General features: G+C 35.5%; 1 protein-coding gene across 4 annotated transcripts in view; it reads left to right on the top strand.

Annotated features, from left to right (window-relative positions):
* Positions 1-4,782: 4,782 nt before the first annotated feature.
* Positions 4,783-16,178, top strand: part of ubr5 (ubiquitin protein ligase E3 component n-recognin 5) — a 51,913-nt gene continuing 40,517 nt past the window's right edge. For all 4 annotated transcript variants that reach the window (XM_067411545.1, XM_067411562.1, XM_067411554.1 and 1 more), the window contains exons 1-5: positions 4,783-4,998; positions 13,340-13,384; positions 13,501-13,582; positions 13,920-13,996; positions 15,852-15,971. In XM_067411545.1, coding sequence (XP_067267646.1) covers positions 4,937-4,998; positions 13,340-13,384; positions 13,501-13,582; positions 13,920-13,996; positions 15,852-15,971 — 386 coding nt within the window. In that variant the 5' untranslated portion in view covers positions 4,783-4,936. The remainder of the gene's footprint in view (positions 4,999-13,339; positions 13,385-13,500; positions 13,583-13,919; positions 13,997-15,851; positions 15,972-16,178) is intronic.

The following is a 16,178-nucleotide window of genomic DNA, read 5'->3' on the forward strand; positions in this document are numbered from 1 at the left end:
TGCTGTGGAGTTGATTCAACTCATCCACTAGCATGTGCCGTCATGTTCATCTTTTGTGTTGAATTGACCCTCGTTCGAAAAGCAGTCCGGCGTAAAATGACGGCATGACAACAACACTCTACTACAACAACTCTTCCTCTTCTCTAAAGCAGCCCAACATGTCCTCACCCCCTTTGTTGTGTGTTCTCGGGGGCGGGGTTTATGTAAATTTTCGGGTTAGTGATGTCACCAACCCAGGAAGAAACTCGCCTTGTAATCTTTAATCAAAATAACTTACCATGCCTCTTGCAGCAACATCTCTTCTCTGATGACATGTTTACTGGCGTGAGGGCGGGGCAACCTGTCACTCACATGAGATCCACCAATAGCAAACCACAACCATCCAGTCAATTTCCCATGGACAAAATCAAGCCCCGCCCTACATGTGTTTTTATTCCAGAAGATACACATCACAAAAGGGAAGAAAAGAGGATTGCAACTTCTATTTCATGCTGACTTTAAAACAAATAGTGACTATTAATGAAATAAATAAAAACATGGACATTAAATATTGATTTGATTTAAAACCAGTTTATTATGCATGAATAAAGATGTGTGGATTGAAATGAGAAACAAGCAGAGAGATTATATGAAACTAGCACAGCTAAAATCAGTTTCCTTGGACAACGATCAGTCATTTAAAAATATTAGACCGCAGATGGAGCGACTGACCAATCAGGATTGGAGAAGCACATTTCAAGTACTGAAGCTGCTCACTATTTTTAGCCCACTGAATTTTTCCTGTTTGCAGATTCTCATCTGAGCACAAAGTGCAGTAAACTCAAGCACCCACATGATTCCCAGTATAGTATGACGTGTTTACACAAAGTCACTCTTTAACTCGCTAAACAAAGTTTTGGTTAAAAATAACATCATGTCTACATTGATTGTCCTTGAGTGTTGATGTGATTGAAGATAAACTCACACATATATTTAATGTCATTATCCAAAAGAAATCAGCTATCTTCATGTTACCAATAATTAACTATGGGTTAATGAACAAAATAAATAATTATACAGAATAAAATAATAGAATAAACAAAGAAAGACCCATAAATGTGAGACCTGAACATTTTATGCTGTCGACCTGTTGAGCTTCTGATCTTCTTCACAGATGTCATTTGTTCTTCTCAACTGATTCACCATGTATATGTCCAGATAATAAATGTACAATTTTCCTTGACAAAATGTATTTATCAGTCAGTGCTTGTATAATGAATGATGAACTTTGGAGTTTGCACAGAAAACAAACCTTTTTAAAAGACACTTTGTATATATATATATATATATATATATATATATATATATATATATATATATATATATATATATATATATATATATATTTTTTTTTTTTTTTTTTTTTTTAGATTTTATTTATATAACTAATTTCATACACAATGGTAATTCAAAGTGCATCACATAAGTGTAATAAATGCATGTGTTATACTGTATTTAAGAATGGTGCCAAAGATTCATTTTTATTGGTCAAAATTTTATTCAAAAGAAAGGAGAGATAAAATACGGACCATGTGAAGGGTGGGGGTAAAATGAGACAGCATTTTCTCCAGTTGTCCTGTAATGGAGGTGAAATAAAACTAAATACTAATATGCTAATCATGACTTCAGGAGAAAGTGATTTAGAAGGAAAAAGCTGACACCTGCTGGACGTTACATGATTTACCCTGGCAAGCATTATATACAAAATATATTTTAAAGGGATAAACGGATAGTTCACCCCAAAATGAAAATTTTGTCATCATTTACTTGTTCCAAACATGTATACATTTCTTTGTTCTGCTGAACTAAAGGAAGATATACAATAGAATGTCAGTAACCAAGCAGATCTCACCTCACATTGACTACCATAGTAGGGAAAAAAATACTGGATGTCAATGGAGCGCGAGATCTGCTTGGTTACAAACATTCTTCCAAATATCTTCCTTTGTGTACAGCAGAACATACATGTTTGGAACAAGCAAATTATGACAAAATTTTCAGTTTGGGGTGAACTATCCCTTTAAGATTAAATAAAATAATAATTCAAAGATATTTATTTACTAGCTATGCATTGACCTGCTCAATCTCACTTTGCAGAATATTTTTGCACATACAGTGGGCCAAAAGTCTAAGACACTAATGAAAATATACTTCGGTTTTTTCAATTAAAAATATACGGCATTGCTCTTTACGGCTTATACCACTGTGTGATATTAATAGCAGAATAGCAGAAAGAACATAACATCTACATTAAGAAGGTGACCTTTAATGTATCACAATCTTCATTACCAGCTAAAATCTCTTTAGAGCCCATCTTATTATTTTGAGCATTATTGGATTTATCAGTATGCCAAGGTACACTACCATTTTTTGCAATGCAAATAAAGAGAATGTCAGTTTTATTTGACTTTTGAGTTACATTTTGACACAGTAAATTCAATGTAAATATGATTTCTTCACTTTGCACACCACTGAACTCATGCAAAGCACGGTTACAGGTGTGTGTGTGTGTGTGTGTGTGTGTGTGTGTGTGTGTGTGTGTGTGTGTGTGTGTGTGCTTTTGTTTATATTACATTGTGGGGACCAAATGTCCCCATGATGTAATATAAACCTGAGTTCACCTACATCGTGGGGACCAGCCAGCGGTCCCCACAATGTAAATGGGTTTATAAATCATATAGAATGAGTTTTTGTGAAAAAGTAAAAGTTTGCACAGTTTCCTGTGAGGGTTAGGTTTAGGGGTAGGGGCAGGGTAGGGGGATAGAATGTACAGTTTGTTCAGTGTAAAATGCATTGAAGTCTATGGAAAGTCCCCACAATTCACAAAAACAAACATGTGTGTGTGTGTGTGTGTTTGTAAGTGAGGTGGGCATGACAGCTTTAATCCTATACACCACAAAGCATGACTTAAACACACACACACACACACACACACATTGAGTTTCCATGTTTTATGGGGACATATAGACATGATTTTTATAATGTACAAACTGTATATTACATCCCTGAACCCTAAACCTACCCATCTGAGAAAACTTACCGCGTTTTTACATTTCATTTTCAGAAAACATCAGTGTGATTTATAAGTTGTTTTCCTCAAGGGGACCAAAAAATATCCCCACAAGGACAAGGATTTTGTCATCTTTGTGGGGACATTTTGTCCCCATAACGGGTATACCTGAATCACACATTTATAAGCCTTTTTAACTACTGAGGACCAATAAAATGTCCTCAGGTCCTTGCACTGGCTTCCAGTTGCATTTAGAATTTAAGAAAGTACTGTTACTTGTTTATAAATCACTCAATGGCCTAGAACCCCAATACATTGCAGACATGCTCATAGAATATAAACCAAACAGATCACTCAGACCATCAGGATCAAGTCACTTAGAAATACCAAGGGTTCACTCAAAGCAAGGAGAGTCTGCTTTTAGCTGTTACGCCAGCCACAGCTGGAACCAGCTTCCTGAAGAGATCAGATGTGCTCCAACAGTAGTCACATTCAAATCCAGACTCAAAACACATCTTTTTATCTATGCATTTACTGATTGAGCACTGTGCTATGTCTGAACTGTTTGCATTTTATTTTATACATACTATCTTTTTATTCTTTCAACTCTTTTAATTTCATTTTTAATGCATTTTATATCTTTTATGTTTCATCTTGTTATTTTCTGACTTTTAATGCATTTTATATCTTGCTGTCTGGTTGAAAGAGATGGGAGAATTAGGAAGTAAGCATTTGTTATCCCTGGATGGAGCTCTGACAGAGTTAGTCCATGAAGATTTGTCTGTAAGGCTACGATTTAAACGCACAGCTACCTGACAAATATAAACAGTTATCCCTCTGCGTGAAGATCTGTTTAGATCCGCTCTGACGGACAAAAAAACCTCCCTGAAACTTCCTAACTCTTCCATCCAGATAGTGAAATTCTGTTTTTACTGTTTCTTCCATTTCTTATGTGTTCCATTATTAGGTTATTAAGATATAATACCTTCAATGCACTTAGATGGCGATATCGCTTCTTTATATCAGAAACAAACTGCTGCAGAAAAAGTTAGCTGTCATGAAAAATGTAATTTGTAATTGCATTATTAATCACAAATGTAGTGGAGTAAAAAGTACATTTACCTGCTCAAAAATGTAGTCACGTAGAGAGTAAAAGTTGCCAATATCTTTGATATTCAATACAACTACAAAGTAGCCAAAAAGATACTTAAGTACAGTTACTAATTACATTTACTCAAGTACTTTACACCTTTGGTTGTAATAATATTTCACTATGTAAGTGAGGACATTTGGCCCACAAGTATAACCAAACCTACACACACACACACACACACACACACACATCCCTTTAAAAAGTCATAATTTCGACGTTGTATGCAATAATTATGACTTTTACGTCATAATTTCGACATTTCATCGCGTAAATATGACTTAGTATGCCATAATTTCGACTTTTGATGACCAAATTATGATTTACAAAATCATGATTTTGTTTTTTATGTGAGTGAAACGCGCTTCCATAGTAGATAACGCTGCAATAAACATGAATTTACTACAATGACTCAGATCACTAGACGCCAACACAATGACAACACATGGGAAATGAATCCATGACACGCCCCTCTTCCCTGCCTTTATCCCTCCCAGCCAATCCGCTTCCCCAACACATGCTTTCTCTCAACCAATCAGCGTCGCCGTTACATGCGCATCCTCTCCAACAGACCCAAAGAAGCTTAAACAGAGTTAAGATGGCGGCATGTGGATGAGGAGGTTGTATATTTCAGCTCTTCGGTTGCTTTTGGCGAAGAAAACACATTCTCATACCTAACCCGTAAAGAAAAGAAAAAAAAAGCCCCCCCATAATATTATTTATCCGGGACCGAGCCCATGACGTCCATTCACTTCGTGGTTCACCCGTTACCCGGGACCGAAGACCAGCTTAATGACAGGTATTTATAAGAAAGAAGCGACTTACAATCAGTATTTACCCCTGAATGAGGTGAAAGTTTTTCAAAAAGTGTTAATAAAATATATAGAGTGTTTTAGGGCTGTTGCAAACGCTCAAGGTTGGACATTTGGGTCTAAAAATAACGAGGCCCGGGTGACTGGAGACACAATGCGGGTTGGGGGATGGGGAGGTGAAAAGAGAGGGAACTGCGATAAATTTATACTTTTACACACCAAATAAAGACTTTTATTTCAAATTTACTGTTTATTTGTTAAGTTTAACTGAAGTTTTTTATGATACGCCGAATGAATGTGAACAGAATTGGTGAATAAAATTCGCTCAGGTTAGCCGGTTAGCCTTTAGCACTGCGCGAGCTCATCCGTTTAATTAATTTATCCTCATAAATTTGGTGTAAATTATATCACAGTCACCGTGATGTAATTTTTGACGTGTATTCTTCTGGGTTGTTTCATATTCAGGGTTGGATAGAGGAACGGTTCGTTATGACAATTGCCTATAAACGCGAAGACACGATGTTTTCGGCTAAAGATGGTCTAGATAAAGAACTGCAATGTTTTGAGTTGTGTGTTTTGTTTTCATGGATCTTGAACAGTGTTTATTTCTTTGTCATGACTCAAAAACCTCAATCCAAAAGCATTCGTTGTAACGTCACTGTTATTATATTTTTACATTTGAATTGTTATAAATGAACTAAATTTAGTCAGATTTATTCCATGCAGTTGGTCATGGAGGTGATTGTTAAGGCTGATGACAGCTGCAGGAGGCATCCATGTGTTCAGCTGATGGCCAGTAACACTGAAAGCATCTTTGGACAAAATGGGTGTTGGGATTCTCTTTTCCTTTTTTTTTCTGGTGTCTAATGATGTTTTAAAGCTGTGTGTTGGGGTTTCCCCAATCCTTGTTTCCACAAGCATTCCACTTCAGTATAGTAGCTCATCCAAAAATCCCTTAAAATGCTTATTTTGTCTTCAGTTTTGGAAATGTATAGCCTAATTGACCCTTCGCAAAGACCCGCCCCCCTTAGTTACTATTGCTTTGTCTGACAAGCCATGTCGCTGTCACGCCACGCAGAGTGAAAAATACATTGCAGAGCAAAGAGGATACTGACAACACGTCGAAAGACACGACAGAGCAGGTTACTTAGGATATTGAACAAAGTCCCAGCTTTCAAATTATGTAGTTTTTAAAGAAATTCGAACAATAAAAACCATTTGTGGCTCTTTAATGTGTCGTGTCAGATCACTGTAGCGCCTCAGATCAAGCGGCTCGTGAACCGATCATCTCTTCCTACTAGTTCATTTATAGCATCAAATAAACATGAATGAACATCAGAAGGAATTCTTTCTCAAATGCGGAAAGATGTAAATACACACCATTTTTCAAGTTCAAGTCGACCAAGGTTAATCTTCTAACTCCTGACTGCTTTGTTGGACAAATTGGCGGATTCAGCATTCTGATTGGTTAGATTGCTTGTCAATCAAACTCCCGGCGAAGGGTCAATTGGTGTGAGAGCAGTCTTGTATCAGGCGTATCATCAAAGAAAGGGTAAAATAGATAAATTATTACGACGTTCTAATTCTAATAATTTAGCTTTTTTGCACTATATTATAAAAAAACATGAAACTTCACACACGTGTGTGTGTGTGTGTGTGTGTGTGTGTGTGTGTGCATTCATTTTATTTAATAATTTTTATAGCAACATGACAATATAATCACTAAGACAGTAATATTAATAGTATATTCTGACCGTATATTAATAGTAATATATTGGTACTGTAAAACAACTGCACTGTAAAATAAATATTTTTATATTTCATAAGTATATTGTTTTTTTGTTTTTTTTTTTATAGTAAAATGACAATACTTCTTAATTTCCTAAATGGTTACACAATTATTTTCATCTTTTTTTGGGCTGTATATAATGTTTAATATTAAAATCATATGCATTACTCATTTTAGGATGAGTGGCCTTTTGAGTAATTGAGTGTACTAATTATATACTGAATTTTTTTATACATATATTAGGGATGCACCGATGTATCGGCTGTAGCAGGAAAAAGGCAGATGTAACAAACTGATGGTTTATTAATTAACTGCGTGAAGGCGCTGAGCTGTATAATGACTGTTGCGTAATCCTATCGCTGCTGTCTTTGCTTTAAAGTTAATCAAATAACAAAAGATCGCCCACTATTCTTGACTAAATAACTTTTGTAACTTTCATAAGTGTAGCGGACCCCATCTGAATGATGAATAATATTTACTGATGTTTTATAAAGTTTATTGCATCCGTTTTCACTCCAAACAAATCACCACAAAAGCTAAACATTACAGAGCACAAGAAGTGCGCATTAAACTCTCTCTCCATTGCATTATCATCAACATACAGCAAATACAGATCTTATACCTTTTTGGGGAATGCTTAATAAACTGACAAACTTTAAATCTGCGAAATAACTGAAGAACTGCGTGCTCTCCTTGTCAGTCCGTAGACTAGAACACCCGTCAAAATAAGAGTCTCACCTTATTGAAGGAGATGGTGCAGATCTCATACATATTTAAACTTACAAAAATGTTAATGTATACAAAAACAAATTAGAAGATTAATCACAATAAAGTCTGTTACAATAAAGAATTAATATGCATATAAAACATAATTTATACAGTGAAGAATATGCAGTGCTATTTTACATTTGTTTACTTTATTTCTGTACCTGAAAACTATTAAACCTACCTAAAAAGCACTGTTTATTTCATATGTATCTTTGTTCTGTTGTCTTTATGTAGGCCTGCTGAATGTTAAATGGATCCAATCCATGTTCATTAAAAATTATTTGATGCAGCAATAATCCTGCTAGTATATTTTAATGCAGGTGTTTTTGAACTTTGCTTATTTAAAACATTATCAAAATACTGTCTATTTTGATGACAAAATTTCACATAAGAGAGGAAGTGACAAATATCTGTATCGGCCAATAATTGTTTGTTTAAATTGGTATTGGCCCCAAAAAATCCTATCGGTGCATCCCTAGAATAAATATTTCATGAGTATATTAATTTTTTTTTTTTTTTTTTTTTTTTTTTTAATGGTAAAATGACAATACTTACGTCTTGATTTTCTAAATAGTTACACAATTATTTTCATCTTTGTTTTGGGCTGTGTATAATGTTTAATATTAAAATACTATGCATTACTCATTTGAGGGTGAGTGGCTTTTTTGAGTAATTGACTGTACTAATAATATTTTCGGGAGCCATTTTAGATGGATGGATGGATGGATAGATAAGGTAAAAGGTGTCTTTTAGGTTATTGATAGTCATGATATTAAAGAATCATAAGCCTTTTTTGTTTTGTTGGTACATGGAAATATGTCACATTTAGATAGATGGACCCTGTTTCATGCTGACTTTGCTAGTCACTTAATGCAACAAATGGAAGTCTTTTCCAACAAAGGGAAAACGTGCATTGCACCAAGACTAAATGCAATTTTGAGTCATTTTATTAGTAAACGTAGCACTCTACTACATATCATCTCACTTTTCTCGTCGCTGTGTGTTAGACTGTGGTGTTTTTTACTATCTGTGATCCCAAGACCGGATGTATACTTGAACTAGTCATTAACGTTTCAGCTTGTATGAGGAGACTTTCATCCTTCATTCTTCACTGACATGTCCTGCAATAATGAGCCGTGACTTGAAGGCTTTTCTGCTGCACAGCACTGACAGGAAACGAGGGACCTTTCTGCACACGTGTCCTCTTCAAGCTAGATTCAGCATGATCTCTGTAGCTGCTGCGCAAGGATATTCTGTGTGCAGTATGTGTATTAGTCTGATGATGGGCTTTTTAGTCTGTATCTGAAAGTGCATGCATTGAAAATCTTGCAAGGCAGAGGCTGTGTATGCATATGTTTTGTTGCTTTGGCAATATCATATGTAAAACATGAGTATTTCGCTTACAGCATAATATGATGTACCATGCATTATGGTGTTGTGGAAAGAGATTGTTTTTGGCTTCTTTCTGAAATACTTGTTTTTTTGTGTTTGTTTTTTTAAGATGAGCTGTTAAATGCATTCAGGACTCTCTTGTTTTCATATTTAATCGATCTTTTAGAGGTCATTTACAAAGAGGATCTGCTCAGTGGTTTGCATTGATTGTATTGAAATGAGAAGTTTAGATGGTTGCATGTAGTAATTTGACTATGCATTTGGAAAACAACTATATTAAGCTTTTTTTCATCGTTTTAAAAACATGTGTGTTTGAGTTCAGTGGATGTGAAAGTGCCTCCATTACTTATTGTTTAGATGATGCTGTAGGCATGTTGCTGTACCAATGTGCTGAGTATGCCAAGCAAGACATTGGCTCTGTTCCAAAACCTAGTGAGCTGCCTTGCTATCTACTGCCTACTAAGGCAGCGTCTTAACTGAAATGAAACCTTATAAGGGATTTGGAATGTGCTACATATACCTCTGTCATATATATGGTACTCTACACACAAATGTCACTTTTCCACTGTGTGGTACAACTCGGCATGGCTCGGTTTGCTTTACTTTTGGTTTGCTTTTTTTACTGCAGTTTAGTACCACTTCAAAGTGGTACCACCTGAATGTATTTTAAATTTTCTATCTTTATTTTAAGTTGAAATGTTTTATCTAATGTAAATTTTATGGATAATCCTGACCTTTTTTTGCTGGGTAAATAGCCATGATGCTAACATGGCGTAAAAACTTCATAAACAAACGAACAGCTTCAAAGTGGTTGGGATTACAGACTGATCGTATAGTTGCTCCGCCTCGACTGCCGTAGATCCACGAGTGTGCACCTCATCTACTGACCACGATACAGCCATTTTTTTTCTTCAAGTTGGGTGTGACGGTTGTTTAACGCAGGTCATTTAAAAAAAAAAAGTTGCGTGAACCAATGATGCTATTTTTGCGGGGGTCGCATTTTTGTCAAATACACCGTGCTTTCGCCGCATAAATTGCCGATTTCAGCAAGCAAAATATGCGGGGCTAGCATGATTTCATAATCCCTGTATTTTCATTGCAAAAAAGTCACATATGTCTTAGCAGAAATTTGAAAAATGTTGCGTTTACAGTGCTTCCCGCAGGTTTGAAATATACTTGCGGTGGTAGCCGGGCGAAAAATCCTCCTCTTACCCACGGCACAAAAATGGTCTACTACATGTGACAAACAAATAATGTGTGATTTTTAACAGTATTTTTTATTAATTGAAATTAATTTTAATTACATAGCATATTACATTTAATTACATACTAATATTATGCATTATTATGCATTGTAAATTATGCAAAATTACAGCATTTAAATGGTTCACATTTTCCTATGTTCTCCTTGCTGTCATATAGTGTCTCTCTCAGTGAATGGGACACAGATTTTACTAGTAAAATTTATCAAATTAATAATATGTGTCAAATAATGTTCTTAGTCTTTTCTTCCTGTGGGAGGGACTACAATAATTTACTATGAATTAAATGGAAATCAAATTAAATACAATTTGTGTAACCAAAATACCAAAAATGCCCAAAAGAAAGACTTTTAATTATAAACAAGCCCGACATACACAGGGACTCTTATTTTGAAATGTCTGTACTATTGCAGGCTGATCCTTCAGATTCTTACAATCATCTAAAACATTTTATACAAAGGCCATGAAGTAGACTTTGTAATAATTCATCAGCTTGAGTTCATTAGCAATCGCTTGGCATAAATCTGCGCTTTTCATTGATTGATAATCACTTTGATGCAGTCTGAAGTGCTGTTGCGTGAGGTTGTAGAACGCGCAACAGCACCACCTTGTGACTTTGCAAAATGCAGCGCCTGTTGGAATGTCAGCGGGAGTAAACAGTTCTGACGCACACGTAACGAGCAGGTATGAAATGACTAGTTTATCGATCGCAGATGGTTTCATTATCTTGTGCGGATTAAAAGTATAAGAGGATAAAAATAATAAAAGCAAAAATGTGTCTCCAAATATACTTGGGCGGCCGTTATTATACGTGGGCGGCCCGCCCAAGTAAAGTCTGTGTGGGAAGCACTGGTTTACTTCACACAAGTAAAGCGCCATTATTTTCCCATTGCCATGGGAACCTTATGAAGTGACGTAATTACGAGACGTGAACATCATCTGCAAACCCTGCGGTGAAACCATGACGAAGCATGCAAATCATTCTCATTTGCCAACAAAAATAAGTGCAAAAGACAGCGCGAAGCAGTTTCCCGGTGTTTTACATGACAGTGGGGGCAAATATATTTTATCTTTTATAGTAGTATGTAAAATAATTTACGTTGCAGTAAGAGATTGCACCTTGTGCATTGGAAGCACTTAATTTAACAGAAGATGTCTGTTTTGTATAGCTACCTCTGTAAAACAGAAAGCACACATTTTATTTTTTTATATTTTATTCATTTTTACAGAAGTTGTTGAATATTCCTTTTGTAAAGCTACAGAACTTGTTTGACTCAATGTTTTGTAAGTTTGAGCCATGTGTTAAGGTCTGAAATAAAACAGAATGAGAACTTAAATATTCTGTGATTTAGTATGCTTGCTTATCATAAGAAGTAATAAGAAATGAATCTTTACATTAAGGTAGTAGCCTAGTGAGAACAGGGTGTTGGGGGAATCACCTTTTTTTTCTCTTTTTCATCAAACCGCAGTTTTTGCAAGTTCCCGCAATTTCATCGCATAAAATTGCAAAAATGTCCTGCATATTTCATCGCATTTTTTAAGAAAACGTGCCACAAAATCAAGGATTTTTGCCCGCAACAATCACAAAAAAATAGTTTTACATTCCTTGTCTCATGAATATGAGAGCATTAGGACTGATGTTTTTAGTGTCTCAGATTAAAACAATGTTAAAAAAAAAAAGTGTTACAGTGGTCAAGTTTAATCCTCATTTGCATTGGGACTCAAATGTTAATTTTTCATCCATATTTAAATATATAAACAATATTATATATAACAATAATAAGAATAATAAAAATTATATAATATAAAAATTGTTGTTTAACACTATACATTTTATATTAGTTCATAAATAAAAAAAGTTTTTTTTTCTGGAGGGACTGACTAGGTTTTTGGTATGTAGCATTATAGTTTTACAGCTAGTTTATGACGCACTTTTTGTCCAAGAAGAGCTTGAAGGGCTAAAGTTGGCCAATATCTGAGAAAAATCTGTTTTCCTCAGCCAATTTGGACCGGGCTGCAAATCTCCTCTTTCTTCATATGTCACTGTCTGCTGTGCGTCTGCATTTACTCATTATATGAAAGCTGCAGCACAACATGCGGCCGTCCAAGTGTGTTATCTGTCCGCGGTGCACTTATACCATATTGTATGCATTTGTTTTTATGTCTGATTGCTTGGAGTGGGCCTAAACATCTTTTTCATACAGAGTCATTGGTTTTAAGGGCTATTATCTTGCGGCATGGAGGGATTAATGAAATTGTTTTTTTGATAGAGAGATGATTTCCAGTGGAGCCTTCGTTCATTTACTGTTTTCCCTTTTACTAATGTGGCCCAAACCACTTATTGTCTTATTTTATTATTGCCTAAGTTTTATGTTTATTGTATCTTCATATACTTCAGATTGTTTTTTTGTTTTTGTTTTTTTTATTTAAGGCATGATTATTCATAGCGGATGTATTGGTTGCGTATTTTTGCACAAATATGCTCTTTTAAATCTTGTTGAGCTCTAAGGAAGCATTTTAAGGAGTCATAAAACAGTGTTTTGAATCGATAATGGATTTAGCAAATAATTTGTTTAATTTGCTGATCAATTCTAAAATCATTATATTGAATGAAAACATTACACTTTTATTACAAATGAGACAAGTTATGACTTGGGAGTAATTTGTTTATGAACATAATCTAGGCCTCCCATTTTATTTGAACATCTAGTATTCTGATTCAGTGAATGATTGTTTTAGCTAAAATAGCTTTTTCCAAATTTATTATGCATATGTTTGTTAAACTACTGTTTAAACGAGACAGGGATCAGTGCAGAATACTGGTTTCCCTTTTTTGATATCATTTGCATTGTAAAGTGAAGGGTAAAATGACCTACAAAGCCACTTAATTCCTCTGACCGTGAGCCATAATCTGTTCCTCAGTTTTCCTTCTGTCTCTTATGGTTTTATATTCAACCATAATAGTCATCCTCCGAAGGTTTTGGCCAGTTTCAGTTCAGACGTTTTGGCTGTTTCTCATTTGGGTGAAACATTATTATTTTAGGCTTTTACTGTGCCATTGAGTTTGTTCATAATCCCAAAAGACTGTCTTTAATCACATGCCTTTGTTTCTTACAGGCTCCGTGAAGTGTCGGAAAAGCTCAACAAATACAACTGTAACAGGTATGTTTTGACAAGTATTTACATTAAGCCCAGTGGTTTTAGAATTCTTTCCACATTAATGAAAGTATTGAGTTTTGTAAAAACACTTGGCTAACATTTCTCTGTCCACACGGCAGTCATCCACACCTTATTCCATTGGAGCAGGCCAAACTTAAGCAGTGTGTGGTTGGACCAAATCATGCTGGATTTCTCCTTGAGGTAACATTTATTATGCAGCACTGTTATTTTATATCACCCATTGCTTTAGGTTTTTTCCTTATTTTGAAGGAACAATTTACTCTAAATATGAATATTATGCCACTTGCCTGTACTCTTGATCCAAACCAGTATGCTGGCTTTTGCTCCTTTTTTTCCCATTAAACTTGAGTTCACAGTGACCATGTTTGTCAAGCTCTGTTATATTGTCCTATATACTTCACTGCTTTTTTTGCTTTGTTCAACTGAAGAAAAATTAGAAATGAGGTTGAATAAATAATGACTGTTTGTTGTCTGATCAACACAGAGCAATGTGGAAAATAATATACTCTTGTTTCAGGATGGACGTATCTGCAGGATAAGCTTTGCCGTCCAGCCCGACCGCCTGGAGCTTGGCAAGCCCGATGGCAATGATGGGTGAGAAATGAATACCAGTTAGACACATGGAAAATGCATGTTTAAGCTGGCATGCAAAAAAACTCTAGATTAGATCTGTTCCTTCCTTCGATTGCTCTGGATTTATTTTGACCTATTTAGTTTGTCTTAATTCTGTTTTAAGTATGCTAACCTTTCAACCCACCTCATATGTTTAGATTAAAGGTTGTGTTGTGGGCTTTGGTGTGAAGACCAGTTTATTTTTATTATTGTGTTAGTGTTGCATGAATGCACTTAAATGTAAACTATATATGATGCAGTTATTATCCCAGACATGTAGCCTTCTGTAGTTACATGGAGAAAATGCTTTTGTATTATATTCTTATTGATGATAGGGAGTAGGGCTGGGCGATAATGCAAAAAAATTAAATCTGGTTTAAAAAAAAAAGTTGCATTTCAAGTGCACCACACATGAAATGATCAACATGGTGTAAATCTAAAACAAATGATTTATTTAAGTATCTTTGCAGAAAATATGCATGAAATAATATGAAGGCAAATGTTGTATGAACTTATCTTAAACATATCCTATATACTCAGAAATAATATAAAAAGAGAAAAATGCTAAATATTTCCAAAAAGAAATGGCAATAAATAACAACAGTAATAAGCTATTATTAACAGCAAATGCTTTGTTAAAACAGAAAATAACAGCAGCCTTTAGACTATCACCATCAGGCAAACATGAAATATCAAACATACAGTAGTAGTTCTTCATAGGTTTTTGCATTTTCATTTCACTATTTTTCCTGTTGTTTTTATGTTTTGTGGACGAGTTTTACGGTTGCACTTGTGTCTCACATTTTTGCTCCGTCTCACCCATGAAACGGCATTCTAAAAGTGCGGCGGTCAAGTTAATAAAAAAAGTTAAACTTGCATTTAATAACTTTGCTCTTTTCCCATTCCATTGTACACATCTCATTTTTTCAACACAATAATGCATTTCTGAGTGAGCAGCCGCTTAAGACTAGTGATGTGTTCTACGTTCATAGAGCGTCACATGAGAGCAGTTGTATTCAAAATCACGTTTTCTCGATTTAAAAATAATAATAAAAAAAGGCAAATAATTAGCTTCAGAAAAATTGCCCAGCCCTAACAGGGAGTGAATTTTGTGAAGTGGTTCAACTCAGTAAATCTGAATCTACAGGCTTCAGGTGCTTCAGATCATTTTTATAGAGGTTTGGCCACCTTTTGTTGTCTTGTTTTTTCAGCAACGTTGTTTTATTACCGAAATATAGAAAACCAAATACACATGTTTGTTACAATGCTAGCTTATAAATGATTTATTATTTGCTGGTACAGACTTAAAAGAGCTCATGCCATGATTTTTTTTAATTTAAGAGATCTTCTATGAAAATATATTTTAACTCTTAGAACTTTACAACAAACAAAAAAACAAAAAAAACTAAACTAAACGGCAAAACAGCTTGTTAGGAACATTGTGGCCAGTTTGTTTGTGGTGCTTTGCTTGAACTAAGCAGGTGGGCTAGCGTTTCTCTTCGTGTTGTTTTTGTGATTGAAGCTGTGTCGCCCCAGTGCAAATCCTCTTTTGTGAAGCGCAAGCAATCCAGAGTGTTTGTATATGACCAAAATATTTAACGGGCATGATGGCACATGATTTAGGGGAAATCTTTAGCAGTTCCCTGCCAGCCTTTCCTACAGCTCTTGCCTGAGGAATGAGCTGCAGTCAGTTCTGATTCCCAAGGGTGTTGCCATGTTAGTCGCCCCACAGTACAAAAGGGCTGATTGGCTCATAGGCCTGGGGTCTCCAGGCTCTGTTATGGTCCCACATGTGGGACTATAGGTTTGTAACTGATCTCCCATCTTTTGTTTCCAGTTCAAAGTTGAGCAGTGTCTCAGGGGCAGGAAGGAGCTCCAGGCCAGGCAGGACTAGTGATCCGCCCTGGTTCCTGTCTGGTTCTGACACACTGGGCAGACTGGCAGGCAACACCCTTGGGTAAGTTGTGGCAGGGCTATCAGAAATGCAGCCATCAGGTAAAGTTGGCAACCACACATGCAGTGGTGCCTTTGAAATCTGTTTAAAGATGATTTTGCTGCGTTTTGTTTGCATGCTGTAAAAGTCCCTCCTGAAAATATTCACACTACAAGCCCATTTCTTGAAATATTTGTTTGTGTGTGATGCTCTAAATTACTAAGGAAAAAT

The sequence above is a fragment of the Chanodichthys erythropterus genome, chromosome 2, assembly GCF_024489055.1.
Source record: "Chanodichthys erythropterus isolate Z2021 chromosome 2, ASM2448905v1, whole genome shotgun sequence".
Classification (NCBI taxonomy): Eukaryota; Metazoa; Chordata; class Actinopteri; order Cypriniformes; family Xenocyprididae; genus Chanodichthys; species Chanodichthys erythropterus.